The following is a 26,570-nucleotide window of genomic DNA, read 5'->3' as shown; positions in this document are numbered from 1 at the left end:
CATCCTCTCTTCTTCACTGCTAGGACTCATACTGGAGGATAATTTGAATTTAATAGGAAGAGGGGTAGAAATTGGCTTACAATCTTGCATGTTGAATCGTGACAAGATCTTCTTCAAGTAATTCTTTTGTGAAAGCCAAATCTTCCTATTACTTCTGTCTCGGTGAATTTGCATCCCTAGAATCTTGTTTGCTGATCCCAAGTCCTTTATTTCAAATTCCCTAGAATCTTGTTTGTTGATCCCAAGTCCACTATGACTTGAGAGTTATACCTAAAAAGTTTGTTGTAAGATCTGAAAATTTAACTTCACCTCATGTTTCAAAAATGGCATTGACTGGTGTCTTGGCAGGTCCTGATGTGTCCTTGGAGAATTCTGAAAATAATTGACTGTTTTTTGATTCATGAACAAAGTCGAGAAGTTCAGACTCAACCTTGTTCAGAGCATATCCTTTTACTTCTGCAAGGCACGGGCAGAAGCATACTTTCCAGATGCTCCACTTATTACGGTAAGGGTGACCACTTAGTTGGAGTTTGAAAGATATTCGGAATCCATTTATGGTGACACTTTTTGATTAAGGATACCAGTCAAGATAATTATTTCATATATTTCAATAAAAAATTATTTGATACGTAAGTAATGTATTTAAGGTTTATATTTTACGGTTTAAGATTTAGAGTTTATATTTTAAAATTTAAAGTTTATTATTTTAAATTTTAAGATCATAATATAATAATATATAAGTTTTATATAATTTATATAACAGATAATAACACAAACACAGTAAAGATGGTTTGAAAGGTAAAATTCTGCATAAATTTCGTAGAACAGATTACTGTCAAAAACCAATTATTACTGCTGAAGTTCACCAGTCCTCCTTGCACACTTGATAGAGTCATCTATTATCATCTTTAAATCAGATTTATATTCAAATCCCTTTTCAATAAGCTTGGTGGAGCCCCACTTGATACCTCTTCTTGGTCCATCAAATTTCCTGAAATCCATTTTCCACTGCCTTAATTACAACATATATACCATCATATCATGCAGAAGAAACTCGAAAATTAAAAACTCTAGACCTTAACCCTAAATTCTAGAATTTAGACCTGACAATTCATGTAAGTGTCCTTTTTAATCATATTTGGGGTACTTACTCTGCTTTAACATTAAACTCAGGGTAATGCAGTTGAAAGCAACGGGCAAGTTCTGCTGCCGAAATAAAAGAGTTTGCAATTAAGAATCTGCCGCTCATGGAAGGATTCTCCATGCAGAAAATATGAGCTTCGCAAACATCATTGATGTGTACAATTGGAAGTTTCCCCTGTATTTCTTCTGTGTATTTCAGAAACTGGTCTGTGAACGTGTTATTTGTAAGCTGTGAAAGGAAAACAGCAACACTTGTAGGTGTATAAGATAAAACTGTGTCTCCTCCAACAATGCCACAAGCTAGTGTTACCACCTCCAATTCACCATATTTTTCACTGTTCAAAAGTTCTTTTTCAGCCAATGTCTTCGATACAGTGTACTCCTATAGAACATACAAATTCTTTAGTTATTATCATCTCATATACAGTTTTTAAGTAACAGAACTTGCCTTAAGGAACTCATTCGAGTAAGCAAGTGAAAGATCAAGGGGGGTCCAACAAGTTTCATCCATGGTGTCTTTGTAACCATTCCCGTCGTCTTTCAATGGCGATGCAGCATTAACAGAGGAAGTGTAGATTAATCTTTTGACGGTGCCTGATTTTATACAACACTCTGCAATACTTTTTGTTGCAGAAACTGCAGCCTCTGTCATGTTTTTAAACTGTTCATAAATCGCCAAAATCAACCAAAAAAAGAAAGAATCTTATAGTTAGAACTGTTCATGGCATTGGCTATCAGGAGATGAAAAAAATAGTATCCCAAGAGAGAAACCTGAGAATCATCAGAGTGTTGCAGGGGAGTTGCAACATGGAAAACAAACGAACAGCCATGAATAGCCTGCTCAAACTCATTTGGCTTGTATATATCAGCTTCGAACAAAACTAATTTTGTGTCTGCATGAGGCAAGCTCTTGAGGAGTTCAACCTTTGAAACATCACCTGCCATAGCAATTCCCCATTAAAAAGAAAATGCATTTGAAACACAGTCGAACAAGACGACGGAAATCGAAGAGAGCTACTAAATACCCAAATTTCGGAGCGTGGCATGGACGGTATATCCTTTCTCCAGTAGCTTCTTGGTCAGCGAAGAGCCAATGAAACCAGTGGCTCCTGTAACACATACCCTGCAGTTGGCCTTCTCCATTGCTGCTAGATTATCTTTCTTATGTACATATATATATATATATATATATATATTTATTTATCAATTTGTGTGATATATATACAGACAATTTGTGCTATTTTTTTCTTCGTATAACATTTTGGAATTCTGATATAATAATAGTCAAATGATGGGATATACACGTAGGGCCGCCCCCCCCCCCCAAAAATAAATATATAATGGCGTTTTTATAATAAACGACACTATAGATAGACCTATTGCGACGATTTTCAAAAAAACGCCACTATTATTACGGTTTTATTGATAAAACGCCCTTATAGATGGATCTATCGCGGCGTTTATCAAAAATACGTCATTATTATTATCCCGAAATCGAATATATCTAAAAAATAGAGACCCCTTTATAAAAATTTATACATGGCCTCGAAATCGAATACACACAACCCTGAGGAAGAAAACCAAATAAATCAAGAACTGACATGCAAGGTTCGATTATTTCTAACGATTTGCAAGTTTCAAAGTTGTCGGTTTTATTTTTCTGGTCAGAGCAGCCAGTATAGAATTCTCCAGAGTAGAAAATGTAAAATCAGTGATAAATTTGTCTCTGTCTCTTATGTCTATTCACTTAGGCACGGAAATCATCACGTTTGATAGTTTTAATATATGATTAAAAAATATTATTAATTTTATTATTATTTAAATAAAAATTGGTAAAAAATTTATCGAAAATTTTTACAGGTTTTATTATTATATAAGCGTTACTAGTTTTGTTATTTTTTTTATTGATTTTGTTATTGTTTGACACTTTACCGAAAATATTAAAAAAATATTAATATTTTAAGTAAAAATAATAATATTTTAAATAATTTTTATCGATTTTATTATTTAAATAATAACAAAACTGATAACATTTTTTTAACTGTATATTAAAAATGTCGCACTATAAAACTTTCCCTAAGCACTATTAGTTGTTTATTCGAATGAGTAAGAGAGATCAAAGTAATGATTTCTTACGATAAAGATTCAAAACAATCAATCAGTTAATATATTTATGGTTATCCATCGATCTTTCAAGTTTGATAACTATGAATGTGAGAGTATGAGCTTTAGTTATTACGAGTCGAGAGTTTTCGAACAAATATTATTTTGTATTTATTATAGATTTATCAAAAAAATAATTTAATCATTTTCTTATATTTTTGTTTAATTTTTTTTCTTAAATTTAAACAGTTATCCTCCTTTCAATTTATTTCTTATCATATATTCTTGAAGCGTTTGCTTTTATCTGTTTTTATGGTACTGATGTTCATATACTTTTATAGGATATTTTTTTATCATTATGATAGTTTGATATTTCATATTGCATTCATTAAGGTGTACTTCCTGATTATAAAAGATCGACGGTCTTGAATAATTGAATCACTTTTTACGACACTTTATCAATATTTATAATTGTTCACAGAACAATTTGTTTTAATTCACTCAATCTCCATATCTTACCAATATTGTGTATAGATTCATATTGAGACATATATTATTGATAGTTGATAGAATTTTTTAAAAGATGAAACATATTTTAAAAGAATGTTTTTATTTTGTTTTTCTTCACGTCATTTGGATTTTCATGATGGGGTTGTGTTGGTTGTTGTACCTTTTATTTAATAAAAATCTAGTTTATATTAAAAAAAAGTTATATTATTTTTTAACTACATATTTGGTCATTCAACTATTATATTGTTTTTATTTTGATCATCAAACTATTTTTATGATAAACTCAAAATTAAGTTACCTTTTCCTATTTTGATCATTGGTCGTTAAGTTTTTGTTAAAACTTAATGAAGATGGTGATGTGGCGCTATAATAACAATTTTAGTAGGAGAAATTATACATTTTGTCAATTTGATATTCATTCAAAAAAAATCTATCAATTTGATCTTTTTTAACCTAAACTCTATCCTCACTGCCACCATGTCGCCTTCATTCTCCATTCGATTTCTCTACAGAGGCGGACCCAGGAGCCTTCGTCAGGGGTTACAAGAGCCCCAGGGGTGGCACTTGTGGAGGGGTTGCTTGGGATACCCCGGGCACCATGGAGGTCCACCCCTGGATGAGGGGTTACCCGGGATACCCCGGGCTCCATGGAGGTCCGCCCCTGTTTCTCTAGTGCCTCAATACATTCGTTTTCTCCAATCTTTATCACATTACAGATTCATATGTTTTAAGGAATGTAATACCAAACTTTGTATTCATCGCGGCAGTGCTTCCGTACATGGCTTGCTTGCTCTAGTGCTTATGTTGCCTGCTCGAAGAGAGAGATCTGGTTCAAGGATATAATGGACTCAAATATTTCCTCATCAATGTAGTTGTTTGTTTGAGAATATCTTACCATGTTAACACGAGAATTGAATGAAGAGTAATAGTTGGGATTGTATCGGCCATTGCAGCAATATTTTATACGTATTGGGGTTTTGTTAATAACTGGGGATCTTGAATCGACCCTCCAAAAAACCTTGGTTAGAGACAAACTCCTTGTTCCCCACAAAAATATATATACTTTATAGCCATGGTTAATTTATAAGAATATATATATCGTTTCTAAGTTTAAGTTTATTCATAATCCTACTCTGTTAGAATGATAAAAGAGAAGATTCATGACATATAACTTTACCTTTTGACCATCAACATCCGCTGAGCCCATTTCCATGGTTTGGAGGTAAAAGTCGCAGCAAGTTTAAAGAATCAAAGAACTATTGCCAGTTATGACCGGCAAGCCGGGGGACTAAAATGGATTTTTTTTTTAATTTTTTATTTCTCACCTAATATTTTCGGGAGTTAAAAACTGAAGAACTAAAATAGAACAGATTAATCACGTAAGTGTAGACACTCATTTTCGTCAACATATTTTTTTACCTATTATATATATATATATATATATTATAGTTTGCAAATGGTTTTTTTTTGAAAATACGTATATAATATATAGTTTATAAAAACATTTTGAAAATGTATATAATATATAGTTTTTAAAACACTTTTGAAAACTATATAATATATTGTTTTTAAAACATTTTAGAAAATATATGTAATATATATTTTTAAAATCATTTTGAAAATCTTATATAATATATAATTTTTAAAAATATTTTTTTAAAACTTATATAATATTTATTTTTTGAAAATAAAACTTATATAATATATAATTTTTAAAAAACATTTTAGAAAATTATATAGTTTTAAAAAAACCAATTTTTGAAAATTATATAGTTTTTTATAAAAACATTTTTGAAAATTTATATATAATATATAGTTAAAAAACGTTTTTAGAAATTTATATTATATAGTTTTTATAAAATGTTTTTTTATATTTATTTACTATTATTATCATTATTATTTATTATTATTATCATTACTTTTTTTTCTCTTTCTTTTCAGGTCCGAATGGGTCAAAAGGGTCCAATAGCAGTCCAAAAGAGTCGGTTCTGGGCCTGACCCAACCTGTAATATTTAGGGTTTGGAAACCCTAAAATCAATAGCACCGTAAAGGGGAGAACCGACCGGCCAGGAAAACTGGGATTGCACCATCCCGGGATTCCCTGCCACGTGAAGCAACGATATGCCCAAAAGGTACGGGAGGGACCCCGTCATCATCGGAAACAACCCGTGGAAGGCGGAGCAGATAACATCAGAGGTGGGTATAAATACCCACTAAGCCAAACCGGGGAGGGGGATACGAGAGTACATAACAGGAAATCGAGAGCCACAACCAACAAAAAATACCACAACAGTTAGAGCAAACAGAACCACACAGAAAACAACAGTACACAAAAATCCCATCAATATCACACAAGAGAACCATCAACAACCGAGAATAGAACGGTGAGAACAGAACCAAACAAAGCAAAATATCACCAAACAACAAAACCAAAGCCTCCGGAAGTCGAAAGGCCCATCGGAAAAAGGTAAAAACAAAAGCGGTTTTCGTTAGATCTACGCCAAGGGGTTGTGTTTTCCTGTTTTGGGGTTTAGATATGGAATCTCGGGGGTGAGACGAAGGTTTCGGGTGTTTGACGAAGGTTTCGGGTGTTTTGGGTTTGCTCAGCCGCCGCTAGCGGCGGCCGGAGAGGCGGCAGTGCGATGGAAAGATGTCATCGGGCGGTGGCCGGGCTTCGGCCGATTTAGGAGAAGGGGAGAGCGTTTTTTTGAAGGAGATGGATTTTTTTTTCATGTTGGGTGAATAATGACTTTTTTTGGGTTTTATCCTATTTATAAGGGAGGGACTAAGTTGTAATTAGGGGTAGTTTAATTCTCTCCGCAATCCCTCAATGTTTGAAGCACAATTCATTTTAGTCACTGTATGCAATTTGGCCACTCAGTTTTCAATTGATTCAATTCGGTCCCCATTTATATGTTACATTTTTTGCAATTTGACCCCTAAATTTTTATTTTATTTGATTACTATCATGTTTTTTTTTAATTATTATTAACATTATTTGTTTTTACTTCACATTATTTCCATTTTATAACTTTTAAAATAATATTTTATTTATTTATTTATTTTTCTTCATTTATTTATTTTATTTATTTTTTATTTTCATTTTATTTCTTCGATTTATTTTTATTTATTTACCTTTTTGTAGTCTTTATTTCTTTTTTTTCTTTGATTCTTTGTTTTTTACATTTTTATTTACTATTATATTTTTTACTTTTATTTTATGTTTTTATTTTTATTTATTTATTTTTCTATATAACATTCTTTTGCCTTTTTTCAGTAATAATCTCACTCGATCCAAGGTAAATAGTTCAAATCGGGTATTTAAATTTTAATTTAAATTTCTAATATTTCGCAATTAAGGACAACCGACAAATTAATTGGTACCGAAAGGGCAGTTCAAGGGTGCTAATCCTTCCTTGACCGTAACCGACTCCCGAACCCGACACGTTTCTGGTACAACGCGGATCAGGTAAGAAAGAAAGGTATCCGATCAACCTATCTGTTTTAAAATAAATGATCGGTGGCGACTCTAACCATATTCATTCAAGTCGAAGCTCAATTCGGGGCCCAACCGAAAGACTATTCCGACAGTAAAAAACTAAACCACTCTTTTTTTTAATCAATAATCAAAATTGGTCGGACCAAAAAGTATTAGAAACCTTATGTATAATTTACCCTTATTTTATTATTCATTGTCACTTTCTTACTATCATTTCTTCTAAACGCCCTTTTATTTGCTTTTGCAATTGAGTCAGATAATTTAAACAACCAAACGACATATAAACGTCCCAAGTCCAAGTGGATCAATCATATTTCTCTATACTACAATTTTTCTTTATTAGTGTAACATCCTTAATACCGGGTTAGTGACTAAATTGTAAAACTTTAGAATTTGGTGACTAAAGCAGAATAATTGAATAGTATTGTAATTTGATATAGGATTAAATTGCAAGGAAGATGGCATTGAAGGACAATGTAACACCCCAACTCGTACCCGAGCCGAATATGAGTATGAGATGTCACATTGACTTTTTGAAACAATATTCTTATAAAATAATAAAACATTTGAACTCATATTAAGAAAATACAATAATATACTATTAAATTATGCTTCATTATAAAAATTTAAGGCAAAAACATATTTATGAACAGTACTATACGATATGAACAATACCATGAACAATACTGAACAGTGCTACAAAAACATCGAATATAAATTGTGTATCGATGCACTGCTACAGTAACTTTCGTAAAACGTACATAAAACTCGTAAAAATTTAACTGTTCATTACTATACATTTACAATTACATAAATATGTTTAAAACATTCCAAAACTTGATCAGAGCTCACATACTTAATTTATCGTCTTTGTTCACATGCCAAGCTATTTATCACATAATAATACATACTATTTAAGGTTCTTCTAATTTCATCTTTAGTTGATGAGATGCTGCTTTGTTGCTCTTAAGATGACCTTCTTGCTTTTTTGTACCTACGTGTAAATCAATTACACGCTAAGTCATAGACTTAGTGAGGCATAAACTTATACTGATAATGCATTTCTTATGAATATTAACATGCAACATAGTAATCAGAATTCTATATCATTTCCTATGATTCAATATATATATATATACAATATTAATACTATAACATATAACGCAATACACATTTTTCATATGACTTATAGGCCCATGTATATACTAAGAACATAAGGTATTCGAGTACATAGAGATTGTGCACATCTGCTGTCTCCACAGCTCGTATAAGTCCCATTGAGAGGCATATGAAATTTTGTCTCGAAGGACCTGTGAATATGTCCTGAAGGACCTATGAGTTGTCCCAAAAAACCTATGAAACCCTCGAATCTTGGCATGTCAACTATACCTAGAGCTCTCTGTTGAAAATATTTTGATGTTTCGATATAACAAACTAAGTTTAAATGAATTTTAAGATTTTACAAATGATTTTCTAAAGTATATTCGATATAATTATTCGAATATCAAAATATTACTCCAAGTCTTTCAAAGTTCAATTTCAATCCTTACTAAAGTGTAAAGTTGTGTTTTATACTTAAAATATTTTTGAAACAATTTTTACAAAGTATTTCGAACAAAAAAAGAGCATAAAATCAATTTTCAGGTAAGTGTACCGATGCATGAATCAATACATCGATGCACCCTTGTTTTAATTGAACATCGAATGGATTTTGTGTACCGATGCACATACCATGCATCGATGCACTCCATATATATTAAAACATCGAATTGATTTTATGCACCGATACACAAGCCATGCATCGATGCACCGAGGCTTTTTCAAAACATCGAAGAATATTTATGCATCGATGCACTATCAGTGTACCGATGCACTAAGGGTCCAACAGTCAAAATATTTGAATTTTACACATAGTGTACCGATGCACTAGCCTTATGCATCGATGCACACACGCTCCCAACTGATTTTATTAATTGTTTTCACACTTAAACGACTCTATTAACTCCACTAATCATCCCCAACGTTCAGAATCAATTTAATGAGTATTTAAACAAGCTTAGAAGTCATTGATCAAAAACAAGAAAAAACAATCAACAAGAATCAAGAGAGAATCAAAGAGAAAGCATCAAACATCAAGTTTGAGCATTTTCAAGCCTATTTCATTCAATATTCATTTTTTCTTTCAAGAACACTTATTGTGCTCAATTGTATTATTCTTGAGTGTTATTTCTTTGTTCTAGAATTGTGCAAACATCTTGCCTTGTGAGGATTTTCTTGTAAGTTTGCAAAATTTGTATTGTTCTCTTTGGGAGAGAGTGTTCTCAAGAATTTGAGGTATAATTCTTGAGGGATTTGTAAGGTTACTCTTTGTCCTCAAAAGAAAGACAAATTAGTGAATTTGTGGAAAATCCTTAGTGTGGATAGCTAAGGTAGTGGACGTAGACTTTGGTTGAGAAAGTCGAACCACTCTAAATTGCTGCACAATTACTTTTAATTTTCTGCAATTCCACCGAAATTTTAATTGCCAATTCACCCCCTCTTGGCCATATTCGTCGATCGATTAACTCAACAATTGGTATCAAAGACTCACTCATTTGAAGGTTTAATCGCTTCTTGAGTCGATTCGGGAAAAGTTATATCGATATTTAAGTCATCAAATGGTCGTCGCTTCAAACTCTGACTTCGATCTCGATTCATTTCCCGTCAACAAGCCTCATTTCTTCAATGGAGCTAATTATGCTTATCGGAAGAATAGGATGATGTATTTCATTCAAGCAAGTGACATGGGAGTATGGAATATTATAGAATACGGATACATCAAGCCTTCCACTCATCCAATATTGTGGAGTGAAGGAGAGACAAGAATGTTCCAGCTCAATTCTAAAGTTATCCATATTATCTTTTGTGTTCTTGGACCGGATGAATATGGGAGAGTTTCATCTTGTACAACCGCCAAGGAAATATGGGACAAACTACAAGTCACTCATTAAGGCACAAACGAGGTAAAAGAATATAAAATCAGTCTTCTAACTCATAGCTATGAAAATTTCAGGATGAAACCGAATGAAGATGTCAAAGCTATGACGGATAGATTCTCCACAATTGTCAGTAGTCTTAAATCATATGGAGAAATCATTCTAAATGACAAGCTTGTAAGGAAGTTAGTTTACTCTCTTCCAAAAGCTTGGCAATCAAAGAAGACGGCGATCATCGAGGCTAAGAACTTAAAATCCTTGACCCTCGATGAACTTATTGGATCTCTCCTCATGCATGAAATGATGCTTAAAGAAGAGGAAGACCTTGAGAAAAGATACGAGCCAAAGAAGGAGATGGAGAAGAAGAATAACGTGGGAGTTGCTTTCAAATCAACAAAAGATGAGAGTGATTCAGATGAATATGACGATGATGAGGAGATGACATTGTTTGCCAAACGGTTCAGAAAAATGATGAGGCCAAACCGAGGAAGAAAGTTTACATGAAATGAAGGCTTCAAAAATGAACCAAAAGAGAATGACCCGATCATTTGCTATGAATGCAAAAAACCGGGGCATGTCAAATATGATTGCCCATAATTGAAGAGAAATGGTCAAACAAAGAATAAGCACAAGGCTCACGTGGCCACATGGAGCGATGAAGAAGGTTCAGATGAAGATGAACAAGAAGTAGCAAACTTGTGCTTGATGGCATTCGGGGAAGATTCTAAGGTAACCTCTAACTCATTTGATTTAGATGATTTATCTTATGATGAGTTATTAGAGGAATACAATGGGTTGGTTTTGGATTATGAGAAATTGTTTTTAAAATATAAAAATGATATTTCAAAATTGAAAAATGAAAATAATCTCATATCCAAGACCAACAATGATCTTGAAAGTAAAATAAAAAATTTGCAAATCAAACTAGAAGAGTTTGAAAAGAAAAATTCTAATTTGCATAATTTACTTTCAAAAGTCAATGATGATCATCAAAAGAAAATTGATGATCTTAAAGCTTCTTTTGATAAAGTTGGAACAAAATGTTTTGAAAATGGAGAAAATTCAAAAACCAACTTTGTTAGAAAAAGTTTTAAAAACTACAATCATAGAGGTCCCTAAAGAACCTCTAATAGAAAAATCGTTAGAAGTATATGGGTTCCTAAAGAACTCATTACTACTAAAGATAAGGATATCCTACAAAAATGGATACCTAAGGGGACTAGAATTTTGGAGACTAATGATTATGGACCCAAAAGAATTTGGGTACCAAAAATCAAAAATTAATCTATGTTTGTAGGAAAAGGAGCATTGCTACAAGGCACGAGAAAAAAATTCAAATTTATGGCATAGGAGACTAGGACATGCTAGTATGAGTGTTTTGCAACGGTTAATTCAAGGAGATTTGGTTCGAGGGCTGCCTAAACTAAAATTTGATAATGATAAAATCTGTGATGCTTGCGCTAAAGGAAAACAAAAGCGAATTTCTTTTAAATCCATTAATGACGTATCCACTAGTAGAGTATTACAATTGATCCATATAGATCTTTTTGGGCCAACTAGGACTACTAGCTTGGGTAGAAGACAATATGCATTTGTATTGGTAGATGACTATTCTAGATATACTTGGGTTCTATTCTTAAGTACTAAAAATGAAGCATTAGAAAAATTCATCACGTTTTCAAAAGTAATCCAAAACGAAAAAGGTTACTCTATAACTAGTGTTAGGAGTGATCATGGAATTGAATTTGAAAATCTTGGATTTATTGAATTTTGTAATTCTAATGGTATTAGCCATAATTTTTCAGCACCTAAAACCCCTAAAATATAGAGTTGTTGAGAGGAAAAATCGAACTTTAGAAGAGATGGCTAGAACTATGTTTTGTGAAAATAATTTGCCAAAAATTTTTTGGGTGGAAGCCACTAATACCACTTGTTATGTTATTAATCGAGTAATGATTAGGCCTATTTTGAAGAAAACTCCATATGAACTTTTTAAAAATAAAAAGCCTAACATTAGCTATTTTCATCCTTTTGGATGTAAATGTTTTGTTTTAAACAACGATAAAGACAATCTTGGTAAATTTGATGCTAAAAGTGATGAAGGAATTTTTGTGGGTTATTCCGTAAATTCTAAAGCTTATCGAGTATTTAATAAAAGAAATTTAGTTGTAGAAGAGTCTATACATGTTGTTTTCGATGATAATCCCCTTCCGAGGAAGGATTCTTGTGTGAATGATAATGTAGGCATTATAAACATAAATGACGTTAGACATGACGTTGGAGAACCATCATCAAAGGAAGAAACGAAAGATGAAGAAACTCAAGATCCTCTCGAGAATCCAACCATTGAATAAAGGGAAGTCTCTTACCCAAGGGAATACAATTATGTCAAGGATGGTGAGATTATAGGTGATCCATCCAAAGGGGTAACAACTCGATCCTCTCTTAGAAATATTTGTAATTATGTTGCATTTATCTCATGCATAGAGCCTAAAAATATTAAAGAATCATTAAAAGATTAACATTGGATTATTGCTATGCAAGAAGAGTTAAATCAATTTGAGAGAAGTAAAGTATGGACATTAGTTGAAAGGCCTAGTAATAAGTCTACTGTAGGTACTAGATGTGTATTTAGGAATAAGCTTGATGAAAGTGGTAATATAGTGAGAAACAAGGCTAGACTTGTTTCTCAAGGCTATACTCAAGAAGAAGGAATAGACTATGATGAAACATATGCTCCTGTAGCTAGAATGGAAGCAATTAGAATGTTATTAGCATTTGCATGTTTCAATGAATTTAAATTATATCAAATGGATGTTAAAAGTGCTTTTTTAAATGGTTTTATAAAAGAAGAAGTGTATGTGGAACAACCTCCTGGTTTTGAAGATTCAAAATTTCCAAATCATGTTCTTAAATTGACAAAAGCGCTTTATGGTTTAAAACAAGCTCATAGAGCTTGGTATGAAAGATTGTCAAACTTTTTAATTGAAAAAGGTTTTTCAAAAGGGAAGGTTGACACTACATTGTTTTTAAAGCATAAAGGTAAAGATTTATTAGTAGTTCAAATTTATATAGATGATATAATATTTGGTTCTACTAATGATGTTCTTTGCCAAGAATTTTCTAAGTTAATGCAAAACGAATTTGAGATGAGCATGATGGGGGAGCTCTCATTCTTCTTTGGACTCCAAATCAAGCAAAGAAAAGATGTCATCTTTATCAATCAAGCTAAGTACGTCAAAGATATGCTCAAGAAGTTTGGACTGGAAAATGGAAAACCTCATGACACTCTAATGAGCTCATCAACAAAGCTTGACATAGATGAAGGAGGTAAATGTGTGGATGTTAAATTATATAGGTCAATGATTGGCACTCAGCTTTATTTAACTGCAAGTAGATCGGACATTATGTTTAGTGTTTGATTATGTGCTAGATTTCAATCATGTCCTAAGGAATCACATTTACTATCTGTTAAAAGAATCTTTAGATACCTTAAGGACACTTCTAGTTTAGGACTTTGGTATCCTAGAGACTCTAGCTTTAGCTTGCATGCCTTCTCTGATGCAGATTATGGAGGATGCAAATTAGATAGGAAAAACACCTCCAGTACTTTCCAATTCCTTGGAAATATGTTGATTTCTTGGTTTTCAAAGAAACAAAATTGTGTTGCATTATCTACCACTGAAGCGGAATACATTTCAGCCGGTAGTTGTTGTGCACAAGTTTTATGGATGAAACAACAACTTTTTGATTATGGAATTGAAGTAGGTATCATTCCTATCAAGTGTGACAATACTAGTGTTATTTTTCTCACTAAAAATCCTATCCAACACTCTAGAACTAAGCATATTGAAATTAGACATCACTTCATTAAAGACCATGTCTCTAAGGAATATGTAGTTCTAGAATTTGTTGATATTTTGCATCAATCAGCGGATATCTTTACAAAACCTTTAGATAAAGAAAGATTTTGGACACTTAGGAGAGAATTAGGTTTGATCAACCTATCTTCACTTAGTGTTTAAAATAATTTTAGCACTTTTAAGTTAGATTTGAAAATGCTTATAAAATAACACTTTTGATTACATTCTTTACTATTAGTTAGAGGGAGTTTATGATCTTGGTGAAAATTAATTTTATGTTCAAATGTAGTTTAAGGATAAAATTGATTAATTGAACATAATTAATTTTCAATATATGAGTTGTGAATACCACTAGAGCTAATTAACTTAGCATTTTGAGTGTTTAAAACGGATTTTTGACATTTTTGTCCATAATGCATCGATACACTGAATAGTGCATCGATGTATCCCTTTGAATGTGCATCGATACATCATGAAGATGCATCGATGCACTCCTTGAATGTACATCGATGCACAAGGCCATGCATCGATGCATCCGTCAGGTTTTTGGATAAAACCCCTACTTTTCTTCATTTTCTCAAAACCCTTTCAAACACTCTTAGCCGCCGTTCGTCCCTTTATCTCCCAAAACTCTCCATTTACTCAAAATCAACGGAAAATAGTCGGAATCTTTGAGTTTTGCATCTCTAATTTCTTCTAACATCATTAAATCTTGCAAAACATCATCACATTCCTCTCTGTCCAAGACTTTTCAAGGTATTTTTCTAAAACCTCCTATTTTATCAAATTCTGATTTTAGAACTAGTTTAGATTAGTTCTAGGATGAATATTATATCGGGCATTGACTGTTTAGTGTTTAGAAACTATAGTTTATAATCAATTTCATCAAAAACACTAAAATTTTCAAGATTTTTCAAGAATTTCGAAATTAAAAAAATTATTCAAAAATCTAAATTTAATTTGATGTTTTTGTTCTAATTATGTTGATTTGAAAACTATACATTGATCTTTCAAATGTTGTTTTCAAAATTTTTCAAAACCTTACCCATTAGTATTCGGTTTAGAGAACCTTGAATTATTGCAGACTCAATTGAGTTTTGGGATTGATTATATTGCATACATATGTTTTAAATTTGCAGGTTACCCATCCAATTCTGATTCTTAAACCATGTCCAACCCTAAACGCCCTAGGACTTCTTCAAGTCATTCTAACCGACCTCATAATCCTATTCCTCCTCAACGTCCATATCCAAACGATCCCAATATGACTATTCTAAATTCCTGTTTTTATATGACTGGTCGTCATAGAGAAAAACTCTACCATAGGTACATGAATTCTTTCCAAACATACAAAATTCGGGAAGAACATATTCCCTCTATTCAAGCCATGGTATATATCAACTTTGAATACCTTCCGACTCTCAAATCCTGGAAGTTTGATAAACTGTTTCACCTTAAACCAATTGTATATCATCTGTTGGTCCGCATTTTCTACTCTAATGTGGTAGTATTCAAAATGAGGGTCAATGTGGGAATATAGGAATTAGATCCTACCTTTTAGGACAATATATTCATATTGACTATGACACTATAGCTAAATAGTTTGGGCTAGATGACAATGGTTTTTATAATGAGAAAGAAACTGTGGCATATCCTTATCTTCCTAATGCTAGTGTTAGTACCTTACGTACACATCACGATCGTTTTCTGCATTTAATGATCTCTTGGTGGTTTCGACCATCCAGAGGTAGGTACTCCACTCTTCGTGTCAGAGATTTATGGTGGATAAATTGTATCCAGCATAATAGAAAGATAAATTTGCCACATATCATTTTTAGTGAACTAGTAGATACCATAAAATGTAATCATATCCAAACATGTAGAAACTTTAGTTTATGGGTGTCTACTTAGTAATCTTTTTATCAAACTCAGTCTTAGAGTCTCTCTCGACAATCACATCCCTCTTCAAAACCAAATCAATCTCACCTCCTTGAAGAAAGCTGACTGGAAACAGGATGAGGAGACTGGCCAATGGGTTTATCGACCCAATATGCAAATTCCAGGAGCCAGTTCTTCACGTTCTGCTCCTAGCTCTTCTCGTGCTCATCCTCCTCCTCTGGCACCAGCTGCTGACGATGATCCCAAGCTTCAACAGCTTATGCAAGATATTGAAGATCACGTACCAGACGATGAGCCAGCGCCGGATCCAGCACAACAAGAAGATCAAACGCCTCCATATTTTCGATCTTTCCTAGAATCGTTTGATCTGAGGTTTGCTTCCATGGAGTCTCAGCTAACTGAATTTAAATGGGAGATGTGTGAATGTATGAACGCTCTCACTCTTGAAGTACTAGCACATTATCCTCCTCCTACCAACCCTCCGATGGAGTAGATCTTTACTTGCCATGCTTTCTTGAATTTAGACCTTGGATTGATAAATATTTTGCTGTTCTTGGATTGTATTTTATTTTGGATGATTATTTTTTTGGATTTATGTTTTGGATGTTTGGATTTTAGAACTTATATTGGTTTATTACTTTTTGCATCATTTACCATATATGACTAATTTTCCATTATATATATATTTATGAATATTGATTATGAAACTAATGGCTAATCTCTCTTTTGTTTGTGATCTTAGCAGCTTAAGCTATATATTTATAAATATCAATTGGCTATGTTTCAAAAAAATTTCTTCAGATGTTTTTATTAGAGTCTTTTTTATTTAACAAAAAGGGGGGGAGAAGATGTATCATAGTAAGGGGGAGTAATTTCAAAACTTGATTTCAAAATTTATTTTCAAAGAAAATCTTAAAATTACACAAATGTTTTGTTATATCAAAAATGGGGAGATTGTTGAAAATATTTTGATGTTTCGATATAACAAACTAAGTTTAAATGAATTTTAAGATTTTACAAATGATTTTCTAAAGTATATTTGATATAATTATTCGAATATCAAAATATTACTCCAAGTCTTTCAAAGTTCAATTTCAATCCTTACTAAAGTGTAAAGTTGTGTTTTATACTTAAAATATTTTTGAAACAATTTTTACAAAGTATTTCGAACAAAAAATGAGCCTAAAATCAATTTTTCAGGTAAGTGTACCGATGCATGAATCAATGCATTGATGCACCCTTGTTTTAATTGAACATCGAATGGCTTTTGTGTACCGATGCATATACCATGCATCGGTGCACTCCATATATATTAAAACATCAAATTGATTTTATGCACCGATGCACAAGCCATGCATCGATGCACTGAGGCTTTTTCAAAACATCGAAGCATATTTATGCATCGATGCACTATCAGTGTACCGATGCACTAAGGGTCCAACGGTCGAAATATTTGAATTTTTCACATAGTGTACCGATGCACTAGCCTTATGCATCGATGCAAACACTTAAACGACTCTATTAACTCCACTAATCATCCCCAACGTTCAGAATCAATTGAATCAGTATTTAAACAAGCTTAGAAGCCATTGATCAAAAACAAGAAAAAACAATCAACAAGAATCAAGAGAGAATCAAAGAGAAAGCATCAAACATCAAGTTTGAGCATTTTCAAGCCTATTTCTTTCAATATTCATTTTTGCTTTCAAGAACACTTATTGTGCTCAATTGTATTATTCTTGAGTGTTATTTCTTTATTCTAGAATTGTGCAAACATCTTGCCTTGTGAGGATTTTCTTGTAAGTTTGCAAAATTTGTATTGTTCTCTTTGGGAGAGAGCGTTCTCAAGGATTTGGGGTATAATTCTTGAGGGATTTGTAAGGTTACTCTTTTTCCTCAAAAGAAAGACAAATTAGTGAATTTGTGGAAAATCCTTAGTGTGGATAGCTAAGGTAGTGGACATAGACTTTGGTTGAGAAAGTAGAACCACTCTAAATCGCTGCGCAACTACTTTCAATTTTCTACAAAAGCTTCCGCCGAAATTTTAATTGCCAATTCACCCCCCTCTTGGCCATATTCGTCGATCGATTATCTCAACACTCTCATATTACATAAAATGGGCATTAAGATTATAATTCATATAGACATGTACTTATATCATTTCCATTGTAACCACATATATCTTTTCTTTTATCACATTTCACCTGTGCATATAGGCATCCATCTCATTTTCTGTAATACAATATTTGAATACATTCATATAGTTCATATAACATGTAATGAATCATATGTATACATATATGATTTATACATATGTAACCAAAGACTATAATGTATGCATGTTCATAACTATCATACTATGGAATTAACCTAGGAAATAGACTCATCGCAAGTCTTATTTCCATTAGATTATCCCTATATTATGCACTCACCATGGACTTGCTTGCGTTGATTCAATCCTAACTCTTCGATTGTTCCGTAACTCGTTTAGGCTCGATATCAACATAACATAAATTTTGAGACGATTTTCATAATCCTAAACCTTATAACTTGGTATTAATAATTTAAGCTAATTTAAGGAATCAAAAATTCACTTTTCATTTAAGAGTGTACCGATGCACTATGGGTGCATCGATATACCCAAAATAGCTTCAAAATTTCCATGCATCGATGCACCCCTTAATGCATCAATGCACCTTCAAAATTGACTTAGTGCATCGGTACCCATTCATAGTGTATCGATGCATCTGTCCAAAATAAGCTATTTTCACCCGAAATTCATCAATACTTCACCCAAATTTTCATGTATAAAATCCTTATTATGCTACTAAACTCATCTATAACAACTTTAACTAGTTTCTATCATTCCAACACTTTATAATCTCTCATATTTCATCCAAATTCTTAAGGCTAATAATCATACAAAATTTTCCATGTTATATAAACTTAATTCTAACACTTATAACTTCTTATTCTCATAGATGACAAGTCAAATTCAATCCTCAAATTCATTTAAACCTTCATATTCAAATATTCACTTAGACACTTCTTATCTTTAATCCTCCATAACTCAAAATTCTTTGAGTTTCTAAGTCCTTTTTTCCTTCCATCATGTTTCTAAGTCTTACTTAACCAAAATCATTCTTCAATTTTAAAGATTAACCAAAAGAAGTCAAACTCACCATAGGCTTGGGTGCTTCACGTTTGGGAGAGGAAGAAAAAGATAAAGAGAATTGTTTGGAAACATTTATTTCCTTTAATTGCTCCACATGGGAAATTAGCCTTTCTTTTAGTCTAGGAAGTGACAGTTTAGAATATATCAATTAGTATACTGATATGTATCAATGTATTACTTGTAATATCCCGAAATTCAGGGTCAGTGACTAAATTGTAAATTTTGAAAACTATGTGCTTGATTTCGAAATAAGTTAAAAGTTCATGGATTTAATAGTAAATTTGGAAAGTAACAAGGGTATTATGGTCTTTTCTAAGAGAAGATTTTTATTCTCTCTTTTTAAGGAATATAAAAACGTGGGAAATGAGGAAATCTATCCAGAGTCTTATTCTTCTCCCCGTAAGCCTCAGTTAAAGGTGAGTTTAATTTTAAATGTTTAATTCTTGGATTTATAAGTTGATTTTGGTTCTTTGAGTATTATATAAGCTTAAGGAAAGCTTATATAAGCTTTAAACATCAAGAATAGAGAATTAAAAATGAAATTATATGAAGGGTGTAGAAATGAACTTTTGTTATAGAAAGGTTTTTGAAGTTCTAAAGATGGATTTGACTTGTCAAATGATTAATTAAGAAGTTAGAGGTGATATAATTAAATTTAGAACACATGGAAAATTTGATAAAATTCTTTGATTCAAGAATTATGGTAAAATTATGAGATATGGTGAAGTGTTATAGTATTATAATAAGGTTTAAATATGTATAGATAAGTTTTAAGGTATAAGGAAGGATTAATAAGTAGAACTTGGGGGTCAAAACAAGACATTTTCGTGCTTAAAATGTAATTATGGGTAGTGTGCATCGATGTATCTTTAATGTGCATCGATGCACTCTCAAATAAATGAACATCGAATGCAATTAGTGCATCGATGCATAAGGAGTGCATCGATGCACCCCCTTAAGATTTAAAATATCGAAGGTGATTTGTGTACCGATGCATGAGTAGTGCATTGATGCACATGTTAAAGAATGCATCGATGCACTGTAGAATGTACCGATGCACTTCAATGGGAAATAGGATAAATCGTTATTTCAGTTTATGAAATTATAGATTATAGTATGTCAATTGGATACTGATAAGTATCAATACATGATTGTGTAGATATCGAGCACGAGTAGGTTCCGGAACGATTATCAAGTTAAGATTTGATCGAAAAAAAGGAAATCATAAAAGTGGATTGGAACTTAGTGAGGTCAAGGTGAGTGCATATTAGTAGTATATGATGTTAAATGGAAAAAAGACTTGCGATAAGTCTATTTCCAATAGTAAAATGCATGAATTCATAAATAGAAGTATATGTGTGTATGAATTATATGTGTTGACATGTTATGGTATATATGTATTATATGGTTGATGTGAATATATGCTATGTTATGATGATATAAACCATATGATATGATAATAAATCATATGAATATAAAAGATAAGATCTTTGAGATATATAGAAATGAAATATAACTACGTGAATACATGATATGAGATAATTTAAGTAATAATATGAAAATATGGTAAAAATGAGTTTATGAGAAATGATATGAACTGAGTAAGCATAGGTAAAGGTTACATAAATAATAATAAGGTGAGTTGGGCAAGTACATAGAAGTATAATCAATTAAGTGATAATATGAACATATATGATAAGATAGATGGGAATGATTCATATGCTTAAATAAAATTATGATACATTAGTTGTATGATAAAAGCTATGGAGTGATATGAGAAGATTATAGGAGTTATATGGAATTGAATTAAGTAAATAGATTAATTTGTATATAAAAATAGAAGTAATATATATATATATATATATATATATATATATATATATATATATATATATATATGTGTGTGTGTGTGTGTGTTTATAAGTATAATATAGGTTATGTAATGTAAGTGCATACTAAGAAATAAATAATAAGATAGATGATACGATATAAATTATATTATGAATTAGTGATGTAGGAATGCGAGATAAATATGCAATAAATCTTATGTGTTATATGATAAATATGAACACATGAGAATAAGAGATAAGATAAGTGACTTGGTTATAGAAGCTATATGACCATGAATTATGTAACTATGAGTACTTGAGTATGTATCTACGTGATGTGATACATGGGGTTCTATGAAATATTATACTATATGATTATGTGAGTATATGAAAAAGAATATAGATTCATGTAAGTTATATAGAAATGAGTTGTGTAAACATGCCTGATATGTATTACATGTATGTGAATATAAGAGATTAAAAATAAATTATACGAAAAGATATAAGTCATAGGATATGACATGTTTATAGGAATACATGAGAAGTGTTATATGCCATGAGATATATAAATACGAAATGATATGAGAATTTACATTAACTACGTGATTACATGTATATGTAAATAAAGCTACGAGTTTATATAAATATGTTATAAAAGATAATGCCCATGATTTGTGTCATTAGAGCTAGGGGTATAGTTGGCATGCCAAGAGTCGAGGGTCCACGCGGTCCTTCGGGACATATATGTATCCTTTGGAACATCTATGAGGTATTTTGAGACACATACTTGGTCCTTGGAATATGTATATGGATCTAAAGGAATTTTCTACGTTGTCTTTAAGGACATCTTATATGGCACTTCGGTGCATTTCTACACGGCACTACGGTGCAATTCTACGTGGCACTTCGGTGCATTTATACGAGTTGTGGTGACATCATTAGTGCACAACCTCAATAGATTCACATATCTATAGTTCTCATATAAGTACACAAGCTAACAAAAAGATAACTTTAAATACAATATATATATATATATATATATATATATATATATGTGTAATAGGAATAGTATGGCATGATATGTATGTTATATGTCGAGTGCACCTGTTATATGATATACATGAATATATGTTAATGTATATGTGAATGACTTATATAAGATATAGAATATGAACATAAAAGATCGTATGAATAAGATATAAGAGATATGAAGGATAATAGTATAGGAGCAGGATAAAAACATAAATGATGAGATGTATGTAATTGTTATAGGAAAGTATATGAGTGATATGATTTGATATGATATGTATGATATGATATTAATAGTTGTTCCTGCATGATTACAAGTTAGAGTTTACATTATATGTTTATTTTTGTAACACCCCAACCCGTATCCGACCCGAATAAGAGTCTGAGATGTCACATTGACTTTTCAAAACCTTTTTCTTACAAAATATCAAAACCTTTGAACTTATATTAAGAAAATATGATCATATATTGTTCAATTGTGTTTGGTATAAAATTTTGAGATAAAAACGTATTTATGAACAGTAAAATACGGTATGAATAGTACCATGAACAGTAATGAAAATTGACATGAACAGTGTTACAGTGCATCGATGCATTGCTACAGTGCATCGATGCATTGCTACAGTGCATCGATGCACCAAAATATCGAAGCCAATTTACAGTGCATCGATGCACTGCTACAGTGATTTTCGTAAAACATACATAAAACTCGTAAAAATTTAACCGTTCATTACTATACATTTACATAAATACGTTTAACATTAGAAAACTCATTCATATGATTTTACAAACCAATTAGAGCATATCGTATTCAAATCTTTATTACATGCCAACCACTATAATTATTACAAAATACATATTATTAACTTCTTTTCTGATCTGATCTTTGGAAATGAGAAACTAACTTGTCTTGTATAACTTTATCAATATTTCTCTTCTCGAAACCTACGTGTGAAACAATCACACGTTAAGTCATAGACTTCGTGAGGCATATAAAACATTTAATGAAATTCATAAAACATCTCACATAACATAATACATACATGTATATATACCAGCATTATCATGATCTCTATCATATTCATACACTATTATCATTCATATTTCTTATCTCTTGTTCATATAATCTCTAATGCTCTTATCATATATATTATGTCATTCCCTACAATTCATATCATATAGAAACATATATCATCATATAATTCTTGTAACATTTCATATCATCAAAAGCATATACATCGTATATAATATATTTAATCTCTTTATTAGCCCATGTACACTGTTGAGAACTAAAGGTATGTGAGTACACTGAGGTTGTGCAAAAATGCTGTCACCACAGCTCGTATAAATTGCACCGAAGTGCCACGTAGAATTTGCACCAAAGTGCCACGTAGAATTTGCACCAAAGTGCCGCATAGAAATGCACCGTATTGTCCATAAGGACCACATATAAATTCCTTAAGAATCATATACATATACCAAGGATCAAGTAAGTGTCTCAAAAGACCTCATACATGCTCCACATAATATATATACGTCCCGAAGGACCACGTAGAATTTGTCCCGAAGGACCGCGTAGACCCTCTACTCTTGGCATGCCAACTATACCTATAGCTCTCGTATCATATAACATGGGCATTATTCTTATGTTTCATATATTCATGTACTCATGTCATTTCTCTTGTAATCACATATCATATGTACATATAATCGCGTAGTTTCCTTTCATGTCACTTTTCATATGAATTCATATTCATATGTCACATAGTTCATATCACTTTGCATGGATTCATATAAATATATATATGAATTACATTTCATCACTTATTCTCATATCATATAACATGGTCTATCTTCTTATGTTCACATAACATATAATGCATACAAATTACATTCAAATATGCTTTTACTAAATTCATACATACTACAAATCATGTCATATCTTGTTCTCATATGTTTCCAATACATCACATATATCACTAGTGCAATTTCATGAAAACATGTAAATCATGTAGCATATAAGAATATATACTAACACACATAATAATACTCACATAACATTTTAAAAGTTACTTCTTACCATAGTAACTCCATCATTGGCTCATCGCAAGCCAATGTCTGTTCAAGAACCTAAGTACAAAATAAATTGCACTCACCTTAGCCTTGTTTTGATTCAATCTCAATTCTTTGATTGTTCCAGAATTTGTTTAGGCTCACTATCTACATAAACATAATTTCCGAGATGAATTTCATAAGCCTAAACCTTATAACTTGATGTTAATAACTCAGACTAATTTAATAAGCCAAATTTTAGCTTTTCCTTTAAGAGTGCATCGATGCACTATGGGTGCATCGGTGCACAAAATAACTTCGAAATATCCATGCATCGATGCACCCCTTAATGCATCGATGCACATACCCAGAAATCACTGTTCATTGAACGAAAATTCACTCTTTCAATTTCAATACTTCAAGTTTCATTCCCTTTCATATTCTTAACTCAAATATACATACTTAAACTAATTTATATCCATTTATCTCATCTTTAACCTCAAAAATCCATCTTTCATTTGGAAATCAATAATCATACCAAATTTTCCATTATCCAAACTTAATTCTAACACTTCTAACTTCTTATTCTCATAGATGACAAGTCAAACTCATCCTCCAAATTCATTTAAATCTTCCTATTTCAAATTTCACTTCAAAACCCATTTTCTTTAATCTGTCATAACTCCTTTATCTTTTGATTTTAAGATAACTTAAGCTTTCCTTAAGCTTAGTTATCATCTAATGATCAAAACCCAACCATAAAATCAACAAATAATTAACTAACAAAGAAACTCACCTTTGCCTTTTGGGTTTCACGTGAAGAAGAAAGAAAGAAAATGAAGAGAAGTTTTGGAGAAAATATCTCCTTCATCTTATCCTTATATCCTTATCAATCACATTTTTAATTAATTTCTAAGTCAAATGACCATTTTGCCCTTTAATTCCTTTTATAATTACCAATAACCCTTCAGAAATTATTTTCAAGTAAATCATTGAGCTTTTCAACTTTTCCACTTTAATCACCAAATTCTGAAATTTTATAATTTAATCACTAACCCATAGTTTGGGATGTTACAAATCTCCCCTCCTTTTAAGAAAAATCATCCTCGAATTTTCATTGCCCACATTGATAAGAAAATTTCTAATATTCTCATGTTGCTTCCTTTACTTAATCTTTCCTGTTCATCGTTAACATACTTATCTTTTTCTCTTACTCATTCATCTATTGTCGTTTATCATATAAACAGTAACCAATAATCTCATCCATTTCCGTCTTCCTCTCATTCGATTCTACATTTTCCTTTGACCTTTCTAAAATTCCATATAATATCTCTCATCACGTATACAATAACATCTAATCCTTACTACTCAATATTATAAATCAATTGAATTCCTTCATCCTGCTTTAATTGTTTTACACCATAACCCAAATCTTTACTCATTCCTTAATTCTTGTCAGTATTACAATACACAAAATCTTTTCATATAAACTCACGTACTTGTTCAATGAATAATCACATTTTATAATAAAATGTATTAACTTTAAATCTTCTTCAAACATACTTAAACATATACTTCATAGAATCAAACAATATTTTCACATCACCTTACACACTTTTCGTCTTTCTATATCAAACTTATCATCTACACTTCCATATAACCTTCATCACATTTGATCCTTTATACTTCATCATTTTATTTCCTTATTCCATTATTCTTTTTAAAATCAAAATCTCCATATACATATATCATATCTTTTCATTCATGTTCACATACTTTTTCCTATCTTACTTATACTTATCCCTGATTATCAATCTTCATCACATCTTAATAACTTTGATAAGTAGCTTTACTTATACAGAACCTCATTCTTTACCATCTCTTGTACTTGGTATTATTATTTTTTCTTCCTCAAAACTCTCTTTGAAACTTGTAAATACTCTTTTCTTTGCCTTCATCATATCTATATTATCCAATTACATATCCATATTCAAAACCATATCATACTTAATTAAAGCACTTTATCTTTTCTCCCAATCTTATAACTCTATCACCTTTACTATCACAGTTAGTAAATATCAACTGTTCAATCTAGGGCATGAGCCCTAATTAATTAATCATATATATTTTTTCCAACCAGAATTATCTCAACAATAGTTTACTTAACTTGTCAAATCTATATTCATTCTCATACATCAAGAAATTTTCTTTACTCACACTAAACATTTTAACATCTTCCATCTTATAAAATAATCATTAACATACTTATTTCTTAAACTCTTTCCGAAATACTATTCGCCTCAATGAATCTGCTATTATTCCCATAATAACATTTGTTTACCATATTTTAATTCAACCACATAGTAACTAAATTATTTCATCTAACTTTTTCACTTTGGAATAGTAGAGATCCTCTAACATTATCTGATTGCAAATTAAATTTCTGAACACAATCCTCAACTTTTTAATCTAGGGTACCACCCTTTTCAACT

At 31.5% G+C, this 26,570-nt stretch overlaps 1 protein-coding gene across 1 annotated transcript; it reads right to left on the bottom strand.

Moving 5' to 3' along the window:
* Positions 1 to 849: 849 nt before the first annotated feature.
* LOC120188717 (putative anthocyanidin reductase) lies at positions 850 to 24,014 on the bottom strand. Its single transcript, XM_039192124.1, has 7 exons — positions 24,010 to 24,014; positions 18,431 to 18,440; positions 2,169 to 2,290; positions 1,915 to 2,081; positions 1,592 to 1,804; positions 1,152 to 1,525; positions 850 to 991 (listed from the first exon to the last, which is right to left on the bottom strand). The coding sequence occupies exons 3-7, from the start codon at positions 2,284 to 2,286 to the stop codon at positions 850 to 852; spliced, it is 1,014 nt and encodes a 337-aa protein (XP_039048055.1). The 5' UTR covers positions 2,287 to 2,290; positions 18,431 to 18,440; positions 24,010 to 24,014.
* Between the last annotated feature and the right edge of the window lie 2,556 nt (positions 24,015 to 26,570).

This window comes from Hibiscus syriacus, unplaced genomic scaffold (assembly GCF_006381635.1).
Source record: "Hibiscus syriacus cultivar Baekdansim isolate YM2019G1 unplaced genomic scaffold, ASM638163v2 tig00116951_pilon, whole genome shotgun sequence".
Classification (NCBI taxonomy): Eukaryota; Viridiplantae; Streptophyta; class Magnoliopsida; order Malvales; family Malvaceae; genus Hibiscus; species Hibiscus syriacus.
The sequence above is the reverse complement of the archived record's forward strand: the minus strand, read 5'-3'. Positions and strand labels throughout refer to the sequence as shown.

What these genes read in the sequence shown, in the direction of transcription:
- LOC120188717 (XM_039192124.1), bottom strand. Translation starts at nt 2,286, where the DNA reads ATGGAGAAGGCCAACTGCAGGGTATGTGTTACAGGAGCCACTGGTTTC. An exon ending in TGCCACGCTCCGAAATTTGG is followed by an intron (nt 2,082 to 2,168) that starts GTATTTAGTAGC and finishes TTGCTATGGCAG; the next exon opens with GTGATGTTTCAAAGGTTGAA. An exon ending in ACTCGAATGAGTTCCTTAAG is followed by an intron (nt 1,526 to 1,591) that starts GCAAGTTCTGTT and finishes TATGTTCTATAG; the next exon opens with GAGTACACTGTATCGAAGAC.